At 44.0% G+C, this 19,993-nt stretch overlaps 3 protein-coding genes and 1 pseudogene across 3 annotated transcripts; all 4 read right to left on the minus strand.

Moving 5' to 3' along the window:
* On the minus strand, positions 1-3,569 carry LOC8059423 (protein indeterminate-domain 2). The gene is made up of 3 exons (XM_002459007.2): positions 3,089-3,569; positions 1,873-2,293; positions 1-1,775 (listed from the first exon to the last, which is right to left on the minus strand). The coding sequence occupies exons 1-3, from the start codon at positions 3,315-3,317 to the stop codon at positions 863-865; spliced, it is 1,563 nt and encodes a 520-aa protein (XP_002459052.1). The 5' UTR covers positions 3,318-3,569; the 3' UTR covers positions 1-862.
* LOC110433779 lies at positions 10,220-10,866 on the minus strand (annotated as a pseudogene).
* On the minus strand, positions 12,060-12,797 carry LOC110433780 (E3 ubiquitin-protein ligase SDIR1-like). Its single transcript, XM_021456349.1, has one exon. The coding sequence runs from the start codon at positions 12,795-12,797 to the stop codon at positions 12,060-12,062; it is 738 nt and encodes a 245-aa protein (XP_021312024.1).
* LOC8062277 (transcriptional activator hap3) lies at positions 16,882-19,028 on the minus strand. Its single transcript, XM_002459009.2, has 2 exons — positions 18,994-19,028; positions 16,882-17,347 (listed from the first exon to the last, which is right to left on the minus strand). Exons 1-2 carry the CDS (start codon positions 19,026-19,028, stop codon positions 16,882-16,884), a joined length of 501 nt encoding a protein of 166 aa, XP_002459054.2.

The raw sequence follows: 19,993 nt of genomic DNA on the forward strand, positions 1-19,993 counted from the left end.
ATCCAGGCCCGCAAGATCAAAGCCCGAGGGCATCAAGGCGAGCAGACATGCAGACCATGTTCGTCTCCGTGCACACTACCATGCTTCCTTCCTGTTTTCTTCATCCAGAGCATCGGCTTATTGTGCACGGATCACACTGCACAGCACCTCATGTTATCTTCATCAGGTTGAAAACAAACTACAACGTTCGGTTGAAAACTAAATAGATAGATACAAATCACATCAAAAGCCAAGATTTTTGGGGTTGATCAGATAATTGTAGTCTGAATTTTTGGTCAACACTCGAGCTTCTGTCAAGGTTTATCATCACATCAACAGGGCAAAATCCTGCCTTATTTTGATTTGTAAAAGTAACTGCTGACAACAGATTCGAAACAAAAGCGAGAAAACCGAAAGCAAGAAGAGAAGAGAAATCGGACAGGTCCTGAAAGGCTCAGAAGGATCCATTGGTTCGTATCGTCAGGATTCAGAAAATAGGTAGGTATTTTTGGTCATCACAGCCTTCAGCGAGATCCATCCAGCGACAAACGCAAGCAATCAAGCAAGAAACCAAAACCAATAACAAAACAGAGAAGAAATTTAATCAAAGGCGATAAATGGACCATCGTGCTCCCATGGCGGCCGATCGATGAACAAACCTGACGATTCCGGTGGCTGCGGCAGCCAAAGATAGGATTGCGGCACAGCTGAGGATGGGAGGAAGCCGTCGTTTATATAGGGGGGGTGATTTGTGGGTTAGGGTTTTCCGGTTCCAGTGACTCGATGATACTAGATTGACAAAAATACCCTCACTCTCTTACTGGGCCGGCCCAGTTAATTCTCCAACAACCACTGAAGCACGACCCAAGAAGGTATATAGATACTAGGACCATGGGCCTAAGTCGGGCCCAAAGGGGCTCACACCACTGAAGCAGCTCCTCTGGTCGTCGACGCCGAGGTAATCCACGACGCGGACGTCGTCCGGCCGCCGGTGATCCATCTGCTGGCCGCCGTGCATCAGCGATCCGATGGCCCTGGTCATGGAGCCGACCCCATGGCCATGGCCATGGCTGCTGCCGTAGAAGTGCTGGCCGGGCAAGAGCCTGCCCACGTCGAGGCCCACCAGATGCGTCTGGCCGAACGGCAGCCCATCGAACGGCTCCAGCACCGCAGGAGTCTTTAGAGGCCCAAACGGGCCCATAACGGGAGGCCCACCTATCATGGGCCCGAATCCGACGGTGGAGAAGCCCGCGCCCACGCCGTACCCGCCCGCGGTAGCGCCCATCTCCGCGGCCTTCTGCAGCAGCGCCGTGGCCGACATGCTCGCCGAGGCGCCCGGCGGGGAGAAGGCGCCGCCCATGCTGGGGTCGCAGCTGCTGCTGGGACCGTCGAGCCCTGCCTTTACGCCGCTGAAGAAGGTTGCCGGCGACGGCGGTGTCGGCGGCGCGGGCCTCGCGGCGCCGTGCTGCAGGCTGGAGAGCATGCACCCGGCCATGCTCAGCGGCGGCAGGAGCAGCTGGTTGGCGGCGGTGGCGTCGGCGTCTGACATGGTGGGGAGCATCCTCAGCTTCGGGCTCTTGGTGTCGAGGGCGAAGTCGTCGTCGTTGTCCTCGCCGGCGGCGGCGTCGAGGTCGTCTTCGGGCTGGGACGACGACGATGGCGGCGCCAGGTGGTGGGGTGCGGCTTGACCCTGGAGGGCAGAGGCCACCGTCGCCATGTTCATGGGCTGGGATAGCTTGTTGTTCTCCTGGGCTAGGGCGTCGCAGAATGCCCTGTGCGTTACGAAGCTGTCTCGCCTGGTGAGAGCAGAAGAAATTAACAAGCAAATTATTACTACTTACGTCATCAGAAGATACTAGTACTTGATCCGCGACGACTGATCGACTGACTGACCTGGAGAAGACGGTGCCGCAGTCGCACTTGTACTCGCGGGTGCCGCAGACCTTGGCGTGCGCCTTCCAGTCGGAGTGCACGGCGTAGCGCTTGGCGCAGCGCTCGCACTTCCACTTCTTCTCGCCGTGCTTCCGGCAGTAGTGCTTCTTGATCCCCGTCAGGTCCCCCAGCGCGCGCGCCGGGTTGTGGTGCACGCACGACGCCTCCGGGCACACGTACACCCGCTTCCTCGGCGGACCGCCTCCAGGGCCGTCCGCGCCGGCTCCGCCGCGCTGCCGCAGCTTCCACGGCAGGTTGTGCCCGCGCCGGTGCAGCTGCAGGTTCTGGTCCCGCTGGAAACCCTTGTGGCAGATCTCGCACACGAACCGGTTCGTCGCCATCAGCGTCCGCGGCGACAGCGCGATCACCTCCGCGCTCGGGTCTTCACCGTCAATAATATAATTCGTCGTCGGTCGTCGTTGCATGCAAAGATAATATATAAGCACCTCATCATCATCAGTATTCAGTGCCACAAGTTGGAGCATGTAGTATATATATTCATGCAGTACGTAGTTGTCAGCTAAAACTGATATGTTTTTTTTTTAAAAGAAATCTTCCAGGACAATGTTGTACTATTTACAAAGTGTATATAGCTGAAAATTGAGCTCAAAATGTATTGATGGTTTCAGTCTGAAGAATAATAATAATACAAGAATCAATTAGCTGTTGATGAGCTCATTCGTCATGCATGCATGGGATTGATCGTTTTCTACCAAGAAGCCAATGCCAATTATTCCATTATATATATATATAGTTTGCATTAAAGAATGCATTGAGGATCTATCTCGCTATCTACCAAGTTAATAACTCAAGCTGCCACAAACAATGTTCAAAATATTCCCTTACAGTATGTATGTCGTCATCTTATCACCGCAAGTCTTCGGTGAAAGGGAGGTTTGGACTGCTAAACAGTTACTGTCATAATTGAACTTTCCGCCCTATCAATCATAGCTAGAGAGAGTTCACAAGATTTGCAAAAGACCTTAAAGATGCGCAAGTGCAATGGAGAGAAGCCATTGCTGATCTAGTCATATCAATTATTCTCAAGAACTAAGATACATCCTAGCTAGTAATATTCGGTTCAAATTTGAGATAGTAGTAATCTCCCCATGCATGCATCAGCATGTAGCTTTTTTTAGCTATGATGGGACTAATTAACTAAGAATCACGATCGAACCTGGTGTCCCCGGAAGGCTTCTTTTCTTCTTCACAGTCGGCGGCGGCGGTGCAGGCGGCAGCGGCTCCGAGGGGCCGCCGATGACGTGCTGTAGGTCGCCGCCGCCGCCGCCGTTTTGCATCTCCATCGGGCCACCGAGGAGCGGCTGGATGTGGTACTGCAAGAACTTCTCCTCCACCTCCCTAGGCGTGTTGCTCACAGAAGAGAGGCTGCTGCTGCCTCCCGACATGGATCCAGCTGATGACAGCAAGCAATTAACCTTGCATGCACACACGCATGCATGCACCACAATTAAGCCACACGCGCTACGGCGCTAGCGAGATCAACAAATTGCAGTACGTACAGACTACAGAGACAGACACCTTCTACACCATATCACAATTCACAACTATACTACACACTCTTGTTTGTTGGAGAGAGGGAGGAGGGAGGGAAGGAGCTGGAAGTGTGTGTTCTTTCAGTTCTCTGAGAGACAGACAGCGGGCAGTAGAAAGGACTAATAAGGGAGGGAGGTGGTTGGTCTCGTATTTATCCTATCACTTTTCCATGCTGCCTTTCACACCTCACCACATTCCAGTTAATTAGTACCTTTCTGTGTAATCCCTCCTCCTAAAGAAAGAATACAATTCTTATTTTTTGAAAAAAAACAAATAATTTAAATTTAACCAATTCTATGTAAAAAATATTAATATTATGGTACCAAAAAAGTACCATTAAATTGATCAATGATCATATAATATATTTTTTATAAAAACCTATTTCAAGATATAAAAAATAAATATAATTTTCTATAGATTTTATGAAAGTTTGGCTTACTCCAAACTTAAAGTTGCATTTCTTTTTTCTTGTTTGAATGGAGGGAACACAGTCGTTGCTAGTTCCTGTCATTTTTCCGTATGTGTATCAGTGATGACAAAGTGCACATAATGTAGTATAATGTACGGCTAGCCGCGCGGGCTAAGAGACGAGTAGACAGTATAGAGAGAGAAGAATGAGGGGAGAGAGTTTTATATGTGTGCATCGTTTGGATCTACGCAGTGGCCTTTGTTGTTTCCTCCCTCGGGATCGTCGACGGCCGGTTACAGACAATGCCCATGTTTTCCTGTTATAAATAGCTTGCAATGACAGCAACCTCCCTGTGGTGGTCAAGTTGATCGGCTTCTTCTTGTTGCCTTGTTTTCTTGCATAGGGCCTGCATGTCCTCGTTTTCAATTCGGCGCCTATAAAATTGCAATTTAAAATGCGCGCGGTTACCTATCCCCAAAACCAATCTTTCTACCGACCTCGATCGGCGTCTTGAATACACTGGAGCCTTCTCTTAACTTGGTTCTAATCAATGCTTATTGTTTTATAGTAAACTAACCGTGTAAAATTAATCCAACTTTTTTAACTGAAAAACATCATGACATCTCTATATTGATATATAGGATAATGAAGAATGTGAGTGCATATCAAAGGTAGCTATGGCCTCACTGGTATTTCAGGTTTCTTTGGAGTACACGTTGATTATTATGCTTAAATAAATATATTAATGTCCGCTTGATAAAAGAATCATTGTCCTTCTAGATCTTAGGGTTTTTGGTTTGTGGTGTGAAAGTTTAATGTAGCATTTTCATTTTATTTGACAAGTAGTGTCCAATCATGAAATAATTAGACTTAAAAGATTCGTCTCACAAAGTATTCTCTAGCTATTTTTTTAGTTTCATAAATAGTCTATATTTAATACTTTATGTATGTGTCCAAACATTCTTCGATGTGATAGACAACCGGTAAAGTTTACCACCGTGAACTAAAGAGGGCCTTACTTCAAGCTCTACTACTGACGTGCACATTGTGGTCCATGCTCAAACTACTATTTGTGCCTTGTACCAGTCTACGTTTTTAAATTTCACACCAACCCGCTCCAGCATAAATGAATTGAGATGGATACGTGGACATCTAGACAATTTCTTAGCCGACAGTGACAACCGAGATAGCTAAGTACTATACGTGTATATATGAACGTGGTTTTTCTATCCTCAAGGGCACATGCTCCCACTCATTCAATGGGTGGGAGAGTGGAAGCATGTGCCCTTAAATGCAAAAAAACTTGACCATATATATATAATAATGATCACAAAAAATAGTTGAGAAGAAACAAGATGCATGCGTCAATGGTTTGTGCTGCAAAGTAGAAAATGACAAGAAACTAAAAAAAAACTTGAACTGTCTGAAACCAAAAGCAAGATTAGGACCGTTCTTTCTTTTGAGACAGAACAAATCTATTATTGCCAATGAGCTTTTGCTTGGCATGGACCCTATGATCTTAAACCTGAAATTAATGCAGTGTTAATCATGCCACAAGCTTGCAACATGTACTGTGTCACCAAAACGCACTTGCACCACAACCTGGAGAAACATCCATCTCCATCACAAATAATTGTACACCTCATTTTTTTGACAACTCAGTTTTTCTAAATTTAACTAAATATATACATAAGTTACTAATGTTTCCTTAAAAAAACCCTACTAATGTTTATAGCACATAATAAGTATCACTAGATAAGTGCAATACACTTTTGCAATAAATATATTAAGAGATACAAATATTGGTAATATTTTTTTATAAATCTAGTTAAACTTAAAACTGTGTTTGTCTTGTCAAAAAGCAAGAGGCGGTGCTGTCATTTTAGGGCAGATAGAGCCGTACTTATCCAAGTAGCTTGGAACAACAGTAGTATTGCAGAAGCAGCTACCATTGCATCACTGCTTGTTGGGTGTGGTTAGATGGATAGACTGATCGACAGGAACCAACTGGATGAGGAACTCAGGTTCATGCACTGCATGTCTGCATATATCGCTCTTTCGCTTTGCTTATGATTTCAAGATATGATGACTTGAGGACCTGTAGGTCGACAGCGGCAACATTGATTGAGTGCATATATATCACCTACAGCGACGCTGCGCTGTGCCGTGCCGTAGAGGCAGAGTGATGGAGAGTGAAAGCAAGGAAATAACATATTCCCAGCAGAGACTTCAGACTTTTCTTCTAGAGCGAGAGAGCTAGCCATCTAGGCTAGGTTAGCTGCTTGCTGAAATTGCTGGCTGGCTATTCAGTAGAGGAGCCATTAGAATATGTGGATAGATCACTGTCCTCTCTTGATGATTAGGATATAACGGATCTACTGATGACTAATCGCCTATAGTCAGCTGCTTAGTTTAGTTTCGTCCGTACGATCTTATTAGCTCGATCATCGCATCTCAGCATATTACCAAATTATATTTACCGTTGTTGTCATAGTTGCGCATAGTCTGTACAAGCACTGATGTTTTGTCGTCTCTGTCTTCTCCGATTTTGTTTTCATCGCAGCTGTGCATATTCGCGTTTGTGCTTACCTGTACTTCCAATCCGTGGCACCGGCAGGCAGGTTTGGTGGTCAGCACTTGGGAACTGAATTATTATTATGTTACTGGCCACCTTCTAATCCGCGGAGGTTCGAGACCTGACGCCATGTTTGTAATCTTCCTGCAACTGGAAATGGTTGTTTAACTAGCAGTGGGAAGTCACAGTGACTGATGATAGTGAACAGTACGTACGATACGATCATGGGCACCTCGTTTCTGCAGACAGCATGCATGAAGGTAGGTGAAGACCTTGCCTGCTGCAGCTGCTGGGTTCATTCAGAATTCAGATCTGAAGGAAGTTCATATATATATCAACGCTTTTTTGTCCTCCTGGTGTATTGTATAGATTTGAAGATCTTCAGATGATGCATAACCTATCTGACGGAGGTAGTAGCATACAAGAGCACTATTTGACAGCAAGAAGATCTTCATATATCTAGGAGGTAGTAGAGAATATCATAGAGGAAGGTACAAACAAAAGTATTGGCGTACAAAATATAGAGGCTAAAGAGATGCCCTAGAGGGGAAAAGATTACGTCATTTCAAAGAAAGATAACAGAGAGAGCTACATGCGTGTAACTTTATTATACACCACAAATAAGCTAGCTATAGTATTCTGCTATGGTCATGTGGCAAATCATTGGTGCCTGCACTGCATTCATAAATGAGCGTGTCCTGAATCTTCGCCGCTTGATCGATGGCACGTCAACACCTAGACCTAATCTCGATCGGCGCCCATTATTGATTGGCTGACAGTAGCCAGGGAAGTTTAGAGGAGCCTAATTAATGAGGTGTGTGCATTAGGATATGCATGGTAGCAGTTCAGTGGTAGTAGGCAGTTCGATTGATCGTCAGTATTTCAGTAATAAGAAGGAAAAGGACTTGGCAATTGAATCCCGATAACCTGAACTCCAAAGAGAGCTTCAGGATCAGTCAGTCACTGCTAGTAAGTGCTAACTGCTCAGTTAGTGAGGTCTCTGAAGAGACGAACGATCTGATAATAAACCGACGAGTTGACACATGCAGTGGCCAGTGACAGAGCAGACATGGCAAATCAGACACTAGCACACATGAATGATCGATCCTAATTAAGCAGGTCATCAGTCAGTCTCGTCTCTTATGGATGGTAGTGGTGGTCTGACGAGAGGATGGATTATTGCTCAAACTGACACAAACGCGTTTACTATCTAGCATAGCAGTAGCAGTGCCCATCTCAGTTTGGTAACCATGCATATCACTGGAAAGGGGTTCGGCAGCGAATAGTTCTTGAGTTGCCTGTCGTTCGACAGGAACTAGACATGACAACGACTAGACGTACGACCCTTTTTTCTTCACAAGAGAGATCGATGTGGGCAACTAATGACACGAGCTGAGCTGCTGAGGTGGCTATAAAGTCAAAACTGCCTGCTAATCTGTCTGTAATCCTACGATGCTGAGAGGAAAGCAGATCAGAGCTGAGAGGAGGCGCTGGAGGCTGGGGCCATACGATTCTGCAGAAAGAGACAGCCGGCCGGGCGGCCGGCGTGCGACTGCTGTTTGCCGGTGCAGGACGACGTGAACCCAACAGGGCTGCCTGTTTGGGAAAATGCTGTCCATATCCCCCTCGCTCTCCTTACTTGATTGTGATCGCCTGATCGGCGAAGAAGGCCGAAGACCGGCCGGTCCTCGATTACCGTCGCCGGAGTTGGCTGGCAAGACTCAAGAGCTAGCGTTTAACTAGGCATATATCTCTATCCAAGGAATAAATACTGCACCTGCTGGTCAGCGGTGACTGTACGAGCGAGAAAGCAAAGCAACTGCACGTCGGTCTTTGATTTTGAAGTCCCAGCCCCGACACTTGTACAGGTGCATGCGTCAATGTGTCATGTTTACTGTATAACACGACACTAGTTCCGGATCACGAAATGTTACAGATTTTGTAATGGCCTAGTGTTGCTTACTTAACCTCCACAATGCTGTGGCTGGTCGCACCTTTTTGCGCCATGTAACAGTTGTATGTTCGGGACAAACATAGAATCTGAGAACTAAATTTGAGAAAAAAAAAGGAACTTTTCAGATGATTAAATCGAAGCTGATAACTGAACTTCTTTCAAAGAATCCATAGATATATCTTTTTTGTTATAGCAAAATATCAAGACAGTCCTAAAAATATATGGCTTACTGTTCCATTACTCGATTATAAATCCATAACATTTGTAAATTTTAACTGTTTGATAACACATTCGTGAGTTTTCTTTCTATTGTTGTCCAACATCTTTCTAACTGGGTTTTCTTAGGTGCACAACTGTTTCGCCTAGAAAGTACAACTTACGACGCTCCGCTGTGGTAGCCGGCGCCTTCTGTAACTTGTGTCGCCCACCGTCTCAATGGCACCTCGCCATTTGGAACGGAAGGCTGTAACTTTTAACTCTCTTCTTCTTAATGAGGCACGTGCAGCGCACGTTTTTGAAAAAAAAAACATCTTTGTTCATAGAGCAACAACCAACAAGTATTTTTTTTACTTTGAATCCATGTGAACCTCTAATTATGAGCAACATGTTCTTTTGTTGAACATATTTTTCATCTTTTACGAACTACTATCGATTATTAATGGTAACAAAATCAGCAACTAGGTTCATTTCTGTGAAGATATATCCAAGAAAACTATTTAGGAGTTTTGCTAATATGCCTTCTATCATGCTTTTTCACCATGACAAGACAATTTTTTAGCAGTTTACTAACCTCAGTGGAGAAAGGTATGTTGTATGAGTATATATTGACATGTTGCCACATGATACAGTTAAAAAGCAAAAATACACAGCTACCCTGCTGATTTGAGACTGTGCTGTGTCACTTTTCTTTTTAGCATTACAGAGCTTCATTAATCAAAGATAGGCTTACAATCATCGGCAGCTATACCCAGCAGCCACTTTAATACTTCATAAAACCTAATAAATTAATTAACTGTGGTGAGCCTTTGTAGAGGACAAATTAGTGAAATATGTCACTTGCTGTAAAGCACTCCCAAAAAAAAGTCTTTGCTACAGACACTAATACAACATTTTGTATATTTGCTGCTACGCAGGATTAATTGTCCTTTAGTAAATGTTTAAAAATTCATTGAGGACATTGGACCATGTTTATTAAAACACAAGAAATTAATTAAACCATGTTTATTAAAACATAAGAAATTAATTAATTCTGTGGTGAGCCCTTGTATATAGGAGAATTTTGCCATAGGACAGGACACTCAAAATATGTCGCTCTTGCTGCAACGAACCCCCCAAAAAAATCTTTGTACTAGACATTAATTGTATATTTTCTGCTACGCATGCAGGATTTTGTTCTCTAGTAAATGTTTTAAAAAAAATCCATAGAGGACATTGAACCATGTTTATTGCGTTCAGCAGCAAAGATGAGTTTTTTTGGGTACCTTTCAGCAAAAATGGCAAGCTTTTATTTAATGGCAACCCCAGCAGTAAAAGCTAAACATGCAAAAAAAAAAACAACAAAAGCATTGCGTTGCGCTATAGGCCTTATTTAGTTCATCCAAAAACTAAAAACTTTTTAAGATTCCCTGTCACATCGAATCTTGCGGCACATATATGGAGCATTAAATATAGATGAAAACAAAAACTAATTACACAGTTTGCCTGTAAATCGCAAGACAAATCTTTTAAACCTCATTATTTTATGATTGGACAATGTTTATTAAATAAAAACGAAAGATTCAAAAAAAAATTGGATCTAAACAAGACCAGGCAAGACTCACCCCATTACGAAACTTTTTTTCACCCTCCATGTGGGCATCTCCTTACATACTATCTTCCCTTTGTTCCTACAATAGAGAGGAAAGGGGAGGGAGTGAGCTTGCATAAACATAAATAAAATGTTCAAGTGAAAGGAACGGTCACAATTTACTTGAACAAAGATTGAACACGAAAACCAGGGCACCAACCAGTATTTCGGAGAGCTGCAGGTTATGATATGGCACATGATGCTATAAGGACATGGAATATCTTTTCCTTCTGCGATTACTCCATCTGTTGCTTGTGATACTGTGCCATTATTACTGAGGTGGTATTGACTAAGATATATTTTGGACTCGCGCGTGACAATGGTGTCAGGCACAATGGATGGAAACATCTAGGGTTGACACAGAGTGGCCTCCTACCAATGAAGAGTGCATTGCCATCTAGGGATGTGAGAGGAACAGTCCTTCCCAGCATAAGATCAGCTATAGCCTGAAAACTGAATAGTAAACCTCATGCTATTTTTTGGCAACCACCAAAATCTCTGAGTTGCATTCTACACCATATAGTAGAAATACGATAATTAAATAGTATGCCGTTTGTTGGCCATTTAAATTTTGCAACCAACTTTGGTGGTGGCACCGATAAATTAAAGAGTACCATGGCCTGGGTAGTGAAAGGAACAGTCGCAATTTACTTGAACAAAGAATCGGATAATGTAGCCGCGGAGCTTACCATGGCCTGTGGGTAGAGGCCGTGGCCCTCTCGGGCGCAGCAGCATCCACCGGCGCGGGTAGAAGCACGGGCCAAGGATGCCACGGCCGCGCGGGCAAGTGGCGCTGGACCGCCATTGGCGACACACAGCTCGGAAGCGCGGATGTAATCCCAGAAGTCGTCGCCGGCCGGCTAGCACTCACCATCCGATTCCGAATTTCCGATTAGGCTCACCAAATCCTCGTGCAGAGACGCCCATGAGGATGAATCTCCGGGGTTAAGGGCAACCAAGGCCGATGGTTGATCCTGAGAACTCCATGAAGACATGCCACTGCAACAAATAGCAGGGTCACAAGATGGATTCATCGATTCTAAATTCGCCGAAGGAACAAAAATACAATTTTTATTAGGGAATCACCTGGCAAAGGACTAGCTAGCGGTAGATGCAAACGAGGCGAAGCTTACGCAGCGGCGGCGTAACAGATTGGGGAGGATCGGAAGACCGATACTTTGAAGCCTATAACCCCTCAAATTGAAGTCCATAATCTCAACAGCCCATTTTTATGGCCCATTTAAACCTTGTTTGGTTGCTCGTATTTTTTTTAACATTTATCATATCAAATGTTTTGACACATACATGAAATACTAAATATAGATTATTTACGAAACTAAAAAGTAAGATGAATATTTTAAGTCTAATTAGTCTATATTTGGACACTAATTGTCAAATAAACAAAAATGCTATAACATGGTAAGAACAGAAACAGAAGGTTCAGACTGCTTCTATCTTGCTTTAGTACTCGCAATCGCTTTAGTAATTAGAGCACTAGTAATGGCTATATTTTTTTTCATTTTTATTTGTATACTTGTCGTATTGATGTATCCTTGTTTTTGAAAAATACCATATCACCGTATCGGTATCGGCGTATCCGTATCCCGTATCGGTGCAACCTAGCTAGGTGTTGCGCCCTTGAGGGGCGACGAGCTAGGTTTTATAGTGTGCGCCAAGGTGTAGCGGGCTGCATTATACAAGTAACTACAACCCAAACCAAAAGACTTTTGGCATGAACGGTAGCTAGTGTTTGCATGGTGCTCCACGGGTCCAGATCGAGTTCTCCTTCTCCCTTGATCGTTCGATCACATCACATTGCGTCCTCGGTGAACTCGGCGATCTGCTTCTGAAGCTCGGGGTCCAGATGCTTCACCACGTCGCCTCGGCACAGCGGGCACGTCGGATTCCGACGGAACCACTTGGAGATGCACCGGCGGTGGAAGGCGTGCGCACACCCCGGCAGCTCCACGGCCTCCCCGCGCAGCAGCGCGTCGAAGCAGACGGAGCACTCGACGTCGTCGACGCCGCCCTCCTCTTCTTCGTCGCCGATCTTCTTGCACCCCGTCATGAGCACCGTGGCCGGGTCGAAGCGCACGTGCTGGACCACCGCCAGGTCGACCTCGGCGGCGCCGTGGCGCGCCCGCTCCTGCGGGTCCGCGAGCTTGGGCACCACGTCCTCGGGCACGATGGACTCCCACTCGCCGTCGGTGAGGCCCAGGTCCTGCAGCGCCCGGACCGACCTCAGCATGCCGCGGAGCGCGTCGCGGACGCCGTCCTCGTCGTCCGGGACGGCGAGGCAGCTCGCTTCGGCGCCGGCGCCGCCGCGGTACGAGCGCACCGTTTGCCCGTGGCCGGCGCGGATGTACATGGTCACGCGGCACGTCAGGCGCACCGCGAACCCGGGATCGCCGCCCCCGCTCGGATTTCTGCTGGACGTCGTCGTCGTCTGCGGCGGAGCGAAGGCGAAGCACGTCGTGGTCGCCTGTACGCGGCGTTTTATCAGGGACCTGATCGTGCCTTGCGCCTCCTCCATTGCTGGCACCACCATCTCGCGATGGAGTTGCTAGAGCTTTCCTGTCATCCCGTCGATGGCGCTAGCACCCCATATATATATATAGGGGGCGGCCGGGTATCCCTTCTGGCTCCATGCGATGCGGCTACCAAAACCATTTCGGGCACGACCTCGACTCGAAGACGGGTTCGAGAATTCAAGGGGAAAAGAGAGAAACGGTCGGCTTCCGAGACCGAGAGTGATTGATTGATAGTTCGATACCGCTTCGAGCGGGAGTAATCCGATCGGACTCGCAGCCCAACTCTGTATCGGATTGGTATTTGTTCGCGGGCCCCCAAGTTATCTCGTCAAATGGTTCTAGCAACCTGGGCCGGCAAAGTTGTTTCTGATCAGTGGTCAGCCGAGTTCATGATCAAATTGCAAAGTTTCCGGGACCCAAGTCATCTCGTCAATGGTTCTAGCAACTTGGGCCGCCCCCAGTTCTTGATCAAATTGCAAGTTTGGTATGTACTCCCGCCATCCACAAATAAATGCACATTTCATTTCTCGAGGAGCCAAATTTTTTAAAATTTGATCAAATATATACAAAAATATACAAATATTTATCATATTACATATGTATCATTAGATTGAGCATGAAATATACTTTCATATTATACTTATTTGCAGATACAAATATTGATATATTTTTAGTCAAATTTTAAAAAGTTTGACTCCCCAAAAGGCGAGACGTGTATTTATTAGTGGATGGAGGGAGTAGTAGATGGTTTTATTTGCTGCTGCCACGCGTCATGCACAGTTGCCGGTGCCTCACGATGTGTCGCAGCTCAGACCGAGCACCAGTCCACCTCATTTACCTCAAACATTTTTCCTGCTTGAGAGAAAAAGGCCTAGGCTAGAGAGATAAATTATTTCACTCCTCGCTGTCACCGTAGCATCAGCAGCTTAAAGCATGCTTATTTTCTTTCATAGAAATTGTATTGCCTTGCTAGGCTAAGATAGCAAGTTGGGTGTTGTGTTTGAATATCAGGCAAGTTATTCTTGAGACTTTTGCGGGCAAGACTTGCCTACCTTAGGAGAGCTAATTTGGCTTTCTCAAATTGGCAAGCTCCTCGTTGCTAGTGTTGATGAGGCAAAACAACCAAGCACGTCCTAAATTTTGTAGAGGCTAGCTCTAATTTTCATAGCTGGCCTAGGAAACCACTTTTTAGAAAAGCTCAGAATAAGAAAGCTGTGTTTGGCGCCTGGCTTACCCCTTGGTCTTTTTTGTGCCGATCTTCATAAGGAGGGTGGAGCGGTGGTGCTCCTCAACGATGTCTAGGGGACCATGGAGCCCATGACCATGCATAGGTTTTGTTTAATAAGTGAAACACATCAGGCGTTCGCGTGGTCTTTATTAGCTAGGCAATAAGGATCGGAGAGAAAGTCATGAGCTCCCCGATCTCGGTTGTCCTATTGTTGGCGTGCATGCGAGTGAAAAGATGAGAAGCTCCTCGCAACTCCTTGCCTAGAAAATCCACCCTCCCATTCATTTAAGAGAAATCAAGCCAAAATGAGCTTACAAAGAAGTTTTGTGTTTAGTCCACAAAGTGCTTTTCTTATAAGTTAAGTGGCCCAATAAGCATCCAAACACGACTTACATCTCCACCTAGGGAAGACTAAAACTTTCATTTTGCATCGCATATTGTCTATATCGGCAGTTACAATATTGATTCTAAATGGTTATGATATTTTAGGAGTATATATTATTGTCTTATTAAAGTCTTGTTTCATAGGGATCTTTTTGGAAAATGACTTTATCTAAAAAATCAGAGAAGCCACATTTAGGTGGTCTCACCCTTCTAGTACCAAAAAAAATACCTCACCTCTTCAACTTCTTTCAAAGAGCCGTTTACCTATAATAAGCGAACATTCATCATAGCTTAACCTAAGAACCAGAGAATCTAGAGCTGAAGCCACTCGAGAAGCCTAGTCAAATACAACCCAGAACAGTATAAGAGTATTACATGAAATAGAATCTCACATGTATAATTAGAAATTTTTTTTGTAGGACAATAAATCATGTCACATTGGCTGTCGGACACTGGAATATTTTTTCTTGGTTGTGGGACATTATTTTCTTTGTTGTGGGACACCACCTAATGTACCTACAGCCAATTTCACATGTTACGGTGTTCCACAACCAGTGTAATATGTTTTTAGTGTCCTTTGTGGCAACTTCCGTAGGTAGAAACATTAGATACGTAGGTTTCTCTAGTTTTACAAAGTTGCAAATACTAATTCAAGGAATCAATAGGGAAAAGCAACAGTGAGGAGCTTTTGTATACAATATTCCCTCTAGCTATGCAAAGACTTAGAATCTTATATATTATATATAATACAAATAGTAGTGTGGTTCAGAACAAAAATGTTATTATTGAGTCAGTTGCGTATTCCAATATTCAAGTTAGATTTTAGGTAGTCAAACCAATCCTTCAGATAATGATAGTGGAATGCTTTATGTGGCAAGCGCTAACATGTGAATGGCACAAGTGTAAAAGCTTTCTTGCGCATGCGAATCTAATCATTTCTTGCATCTCTTGAGATGGTTTTTTGGGTAGTGCGCTTCCACACCGATCCTCACTTCGCAACTTGACACTTGTTGTCGGATGACATTATCCTTCAAAAAATATATTTTTGTAGAATATAGATGCACTGACTATGCATGGTACTTAACACAAGATGGCTTTAATTTACGAGTGATGAACACAAAAACTACTCGTTTTCTATCTCTCTGGAAAAGGATGGTCCCTAGCTACAAACTTTATTGCTAATTGCAAGCAATACCTAACTTGCTGTGCTTTTTGTGCTCTTCGATCCAACTTTTCGTGTTGAGCCGTTGGGGCACTTGAGTTTAATATGATCCATCATAGGTCCTAGGACAGTGCGCAAACACACCTTCTGTCTACACCTGAGAGCAATCAAAAGACCCAATTGCTTGGGATGTGCTGGATTTGTTTACCCAAAATGATGCGGCAAGCTGGAGTGTATGGGTCATCCTTGCTCAATTCCGTGCTACTTGCTATGGCCACAAATATAGTTCATTCATTAATTATTACACCAGCTCAGTCTCCAGCACCTTGTTGACCACCGATTTGTAAAAATATATTATCTTATAAAAAAAGATTTGTAACAAATGAATCCCCTTCCCACAAAATATTTTTTCACAATATATATGTAGTTAATTTCAAGTATTCCTAGGCTCTGACAAACTGAAACAGTTCAAATAAGGGAACTGTTATACATCATGTGTCTATTTTTACGCTTCTCGATGAATCTTAGTCATCAGATCTTAATCGTATGACTATGGAGTCATCTTCAACCTTAGGTCATCTCTTCTGGCGTGCGTGCCTGCAAATCTGTGAGCTCGCCCCCATGTCGCACTGGCTTTCCCTATCCTCTTGGCAACCTCCCAACTACCACATCTAGCCTCATTGCTCCCACCGCACTAACCTGACGTCGTCGGACCATCTCTATGCCGCCCCTACCCCTCCTTGGCCCAACCGCCATCCACATCCGCCGGTAGCCGACGGCGGCCCTGCCGCCTTGCTGCTCCGCCCTCTTTCTTGTCTCCTCTTTTTAGTGGGTCTACCTCGCTCAAGCCCTTTTCTAAGGTTGCAAGGCACATTTTTTTCTAAGGTAAACCTCCATCCTAAATCTAAAATAGGAAATGTGAAAACATAATCCATGCTGCTTTTAGATACCGACTATATAAGAGTTGTGTTCAAACACACACACATAAGTTGCATGTAAACAAACCATATAAACACACAAGGATGAGGGAGTTACACTATTATTACTAGTTAAGATATGTACACTAAAGTCGTACGCACGCATATATAGAACTTATAAGAAACAATAGATGTAGTAACACAATTACCACAAGGGTTTTATTTTTTTTTAAACATGGACAAAAGGAAGACATGACTCCATGGCTTGCTTAGATATAACACACACACACACACACACAGAGAGAGAGAGAGAGAGAGCTCCTCCAATCTTAGGATCAAAGTGATGGATGGGCAAGAGCCTTCAATTTGATTATGCAAGAAACTGTATGCTCGATCCACAGACAAAGTATTTAGTCTCTACCATCTTGCTGGTTGCTGCCCTTGAAAATGGACAGCTCAGCCCTCACATCAATCTGAATGGCCCGTCCATCACGGCCGCCGCCGCCGTTGTTGAGTGTTGCCGCTAGCTCCTCAGTCTCGCGATACCTCTGCAGGTACCTGTGCATGGAGTCGGCGTAGTGGTCGAGGCCAAGGCTCCTCATAGCATGACAGATGTCATCACCGTTGATGGTCTTCCGCCGCTCTCGGCGGCACCGCTCGGAGGCCTCGCCAGTGACGAAGCCCACAAACTCAGTTGCACACTCCTGGATGGTCTCCTTAGCATGCTTTGAAATCTTGGCCTGTGGAGGGAGGGCATCCTTCATGATCCGCCCAACGTTGGCAATGGGCAGGAGGTTGTTGTCATGCCTAACACCATTGTTGGCATCCTGTGTGGTTGAACTTGATGCCATAGAGTGGCTTTGGGGTTGAGGCTGTCTTGATTGGGCAAAACCTCCACAGGCTATATAGCCTCATGCTTAGGACACAAAGCTATCTTCAATTCCGACTGTTTTGAAGTGAAGGTAAGCCTTGTTTACGCATAGAGACACACAAAGGCTTTTTTGACTTGTTCCTTGAACTTTCTTGGTTCTCTCAAAAAAAGTGTACCATGTTATGTCAAGAGGTAGGGCAACTGAAGTTGTCCACCACACCATACCATACATGTTAATGATTCCATAAATATAAAACAAAAAATTGTGGCCCTACATTTTATTCGTCTTTCTAATTGTTAAATATACAGCTTGTCGGGAAAATATCAGTCTTTTGTCCCTCTGTATATATATCCAAATTATATATTTTAGTTGCTGAGGGAAATATTCACATTATATTTTTTTAATCATTATATGTATATAAATCGGTCTTCTTACCAATACCGCAACATGGCAGGGTGTGTATGTGATCTTCTTTGCAACAAATAATCTATATAGCTTCGATCTTAGGATACAAAGCCATATTAGCCTTATCGATGCATTGAGTTGTGCTGTTGTTTTTTGTTTGTTCACCAGCTTTCTTGGTTCTCTAAAACAATGTACAATGTTATATCTAGAGATAGGGCAACTGATTGTCGTGTCCACCGTACCACATGCATATACATTAATGATTCAGTAACTAAAAACCAAAATATGCGGCCTTGCATTTGTTTGTCTTGGAAAATTATTGTCGGCCTTTCATCCTTCTGTGCCATAGTTTTGTGTGGAAAGGGATGCAATAAGTTATTTTTTCCCACTATAACATTTACAACATGCATTATACTAGCCCCTCTGTCCTTGTGAATAAATAGATTTCTGGAGTTGTCTTAAATCAAATATTTTAAATTATGACCAATTTTTTAAAAAAAACACACACACCAAGATTTATGATATCAAACTAGTATCATTAGATGTACTTGTCATAGATGTTGTTACTCTTCTCTATAAAGTTAGTCTCAAACTTTGACCGATATGAATTCTAGGAATCGATTTATTTAGGGACGGAGAGTATTATGCACATTAGCTACGGAGTAGTATCTTTCTTCCCCTCCGTGCATGCAAGCTAATATTTATATACCCTGTCCCGTTAACAGTTGCACTAGATTGTCTTGTTAATTAACTCAGTCCGGTTAATCGGTGCAAAAATATAATTAATGTGCATGAGGGCGAAAATACACTGGATAAACGACGGAATGATAAAAATACACTCAGGTTATTTTTGCATGTAAACAGACCATTCACAAGGACCATGAACAGGGATCATCAATACTTATTATACTATAAAGTATACAAAGTACTCGCGTAGAACTTGAAGAATTAACAATAATAGATGTGGTATATCACAGTTACAAGGTCTTGGAACATGGACAAAAGAAAAAAGACACAGACATGACTTTGTGAGATGCATGCATGCTTAAAAGCCTTAAACACAGCGACCTTCCCGTAATCGGAGTCAAAGAGCGAGAGCATTGGTTCTGCAAGAAAATATACTCTCATGCATGCATGCATCGTTAGTTATTTCTATCTTATCTTACTGCTAGTGTTTTTTCCCCCGAAAGATCATCTTACTGCTAGTGTTGCCCCTGATGAAGATGGATAGGTCATATCCCTCACATCGATCTGAATGGCTTTCCCATCGCCGCTGCCATCACTGCTGTTGAGTGCCGCCAGTGTAGTGGTCCAGGCCAAGGCTCATGGCATATGGCAGATGTCATCGCCGCTGTTGATCGTCTTCCGCCGCTCCTGACGGTACTGCATGCTCAGAGAGACCTCACCAGTGACCAGTGGCGAAGCTAGAGCAATTTAGAGAGTGGTGTGCTTCTCTTGTAGATGTAAAAATATAAACAACAACTATAGTGAAAAATTGATTTTAATAGTGATTTTTTAAAATTTTGTGGGTGCATTTGCACCCACAAGCTATAATGTAGTTTCGCCATGACGAAGTCCACAAATAAACTCGGTTGCTTAGATATCTTGGTTTGTGGTGGGAGGACGTCCTTCATGATCCGTCCAACATTGGCAATCGGTGGGAGATTGTCATGACAAATACTGATGTCGGCATCCCTTGATGGGGTTGAATTTAATACTCCAGGAAGGCTTTGGGGTTTGGGTTGCCCCAATTGGGCAAAGCCGATGAACTTGGAATTATTCTCACTCATCTCGATGAACAAAAATCGGTAAGGTTGTATATATGCGATCTTCCTTAATTACAACACGGTTTATATAGCTTCATGTGTTGGATGCATGCAAAGCTATCACCTATCTCTTTTGGAGATGATAGCCATATATATATGCATTGAGGAGACCTGCAAAAGGATATTTTTTTGGCTCATTGTTCATTGAACTTCTTGATTATCTCAGAAAAGTGGGTAATAACGTTATCTACAAACATAGGTACATACCTACATAAAGCAATTGGAGTTGTCCGCCACACCATTACATGTTAATGATTCATGTACATGACTAAAAAAACAAAACTGTGGCCCTACATTCTATTCGCCACTACTCCAATTGTTAAATACCTAACTTTTTTTTGAAAATACAGGTGTGTCTCTCTGCCGTGCAATGTTGCAGGTTGTAATTAGTTAATTAATTACTATATATCAGCCTTTGG

The sequence above is a fragment of the Sorghum bicolor genome, chromosome 3 (genome assembly GCF_000003195.3).
Source record: "Sorghum bicolor cultivar BTx623 chromosome 3, Sorghum_bicolor_NCBIv3, whole genome shotgun sequence".
NCBI lineage: Eukaryota > Viridiplantae > Streptophyta > Magnoliopsida > Poales > Poaceae > Sorghum > Sorghum bicolor.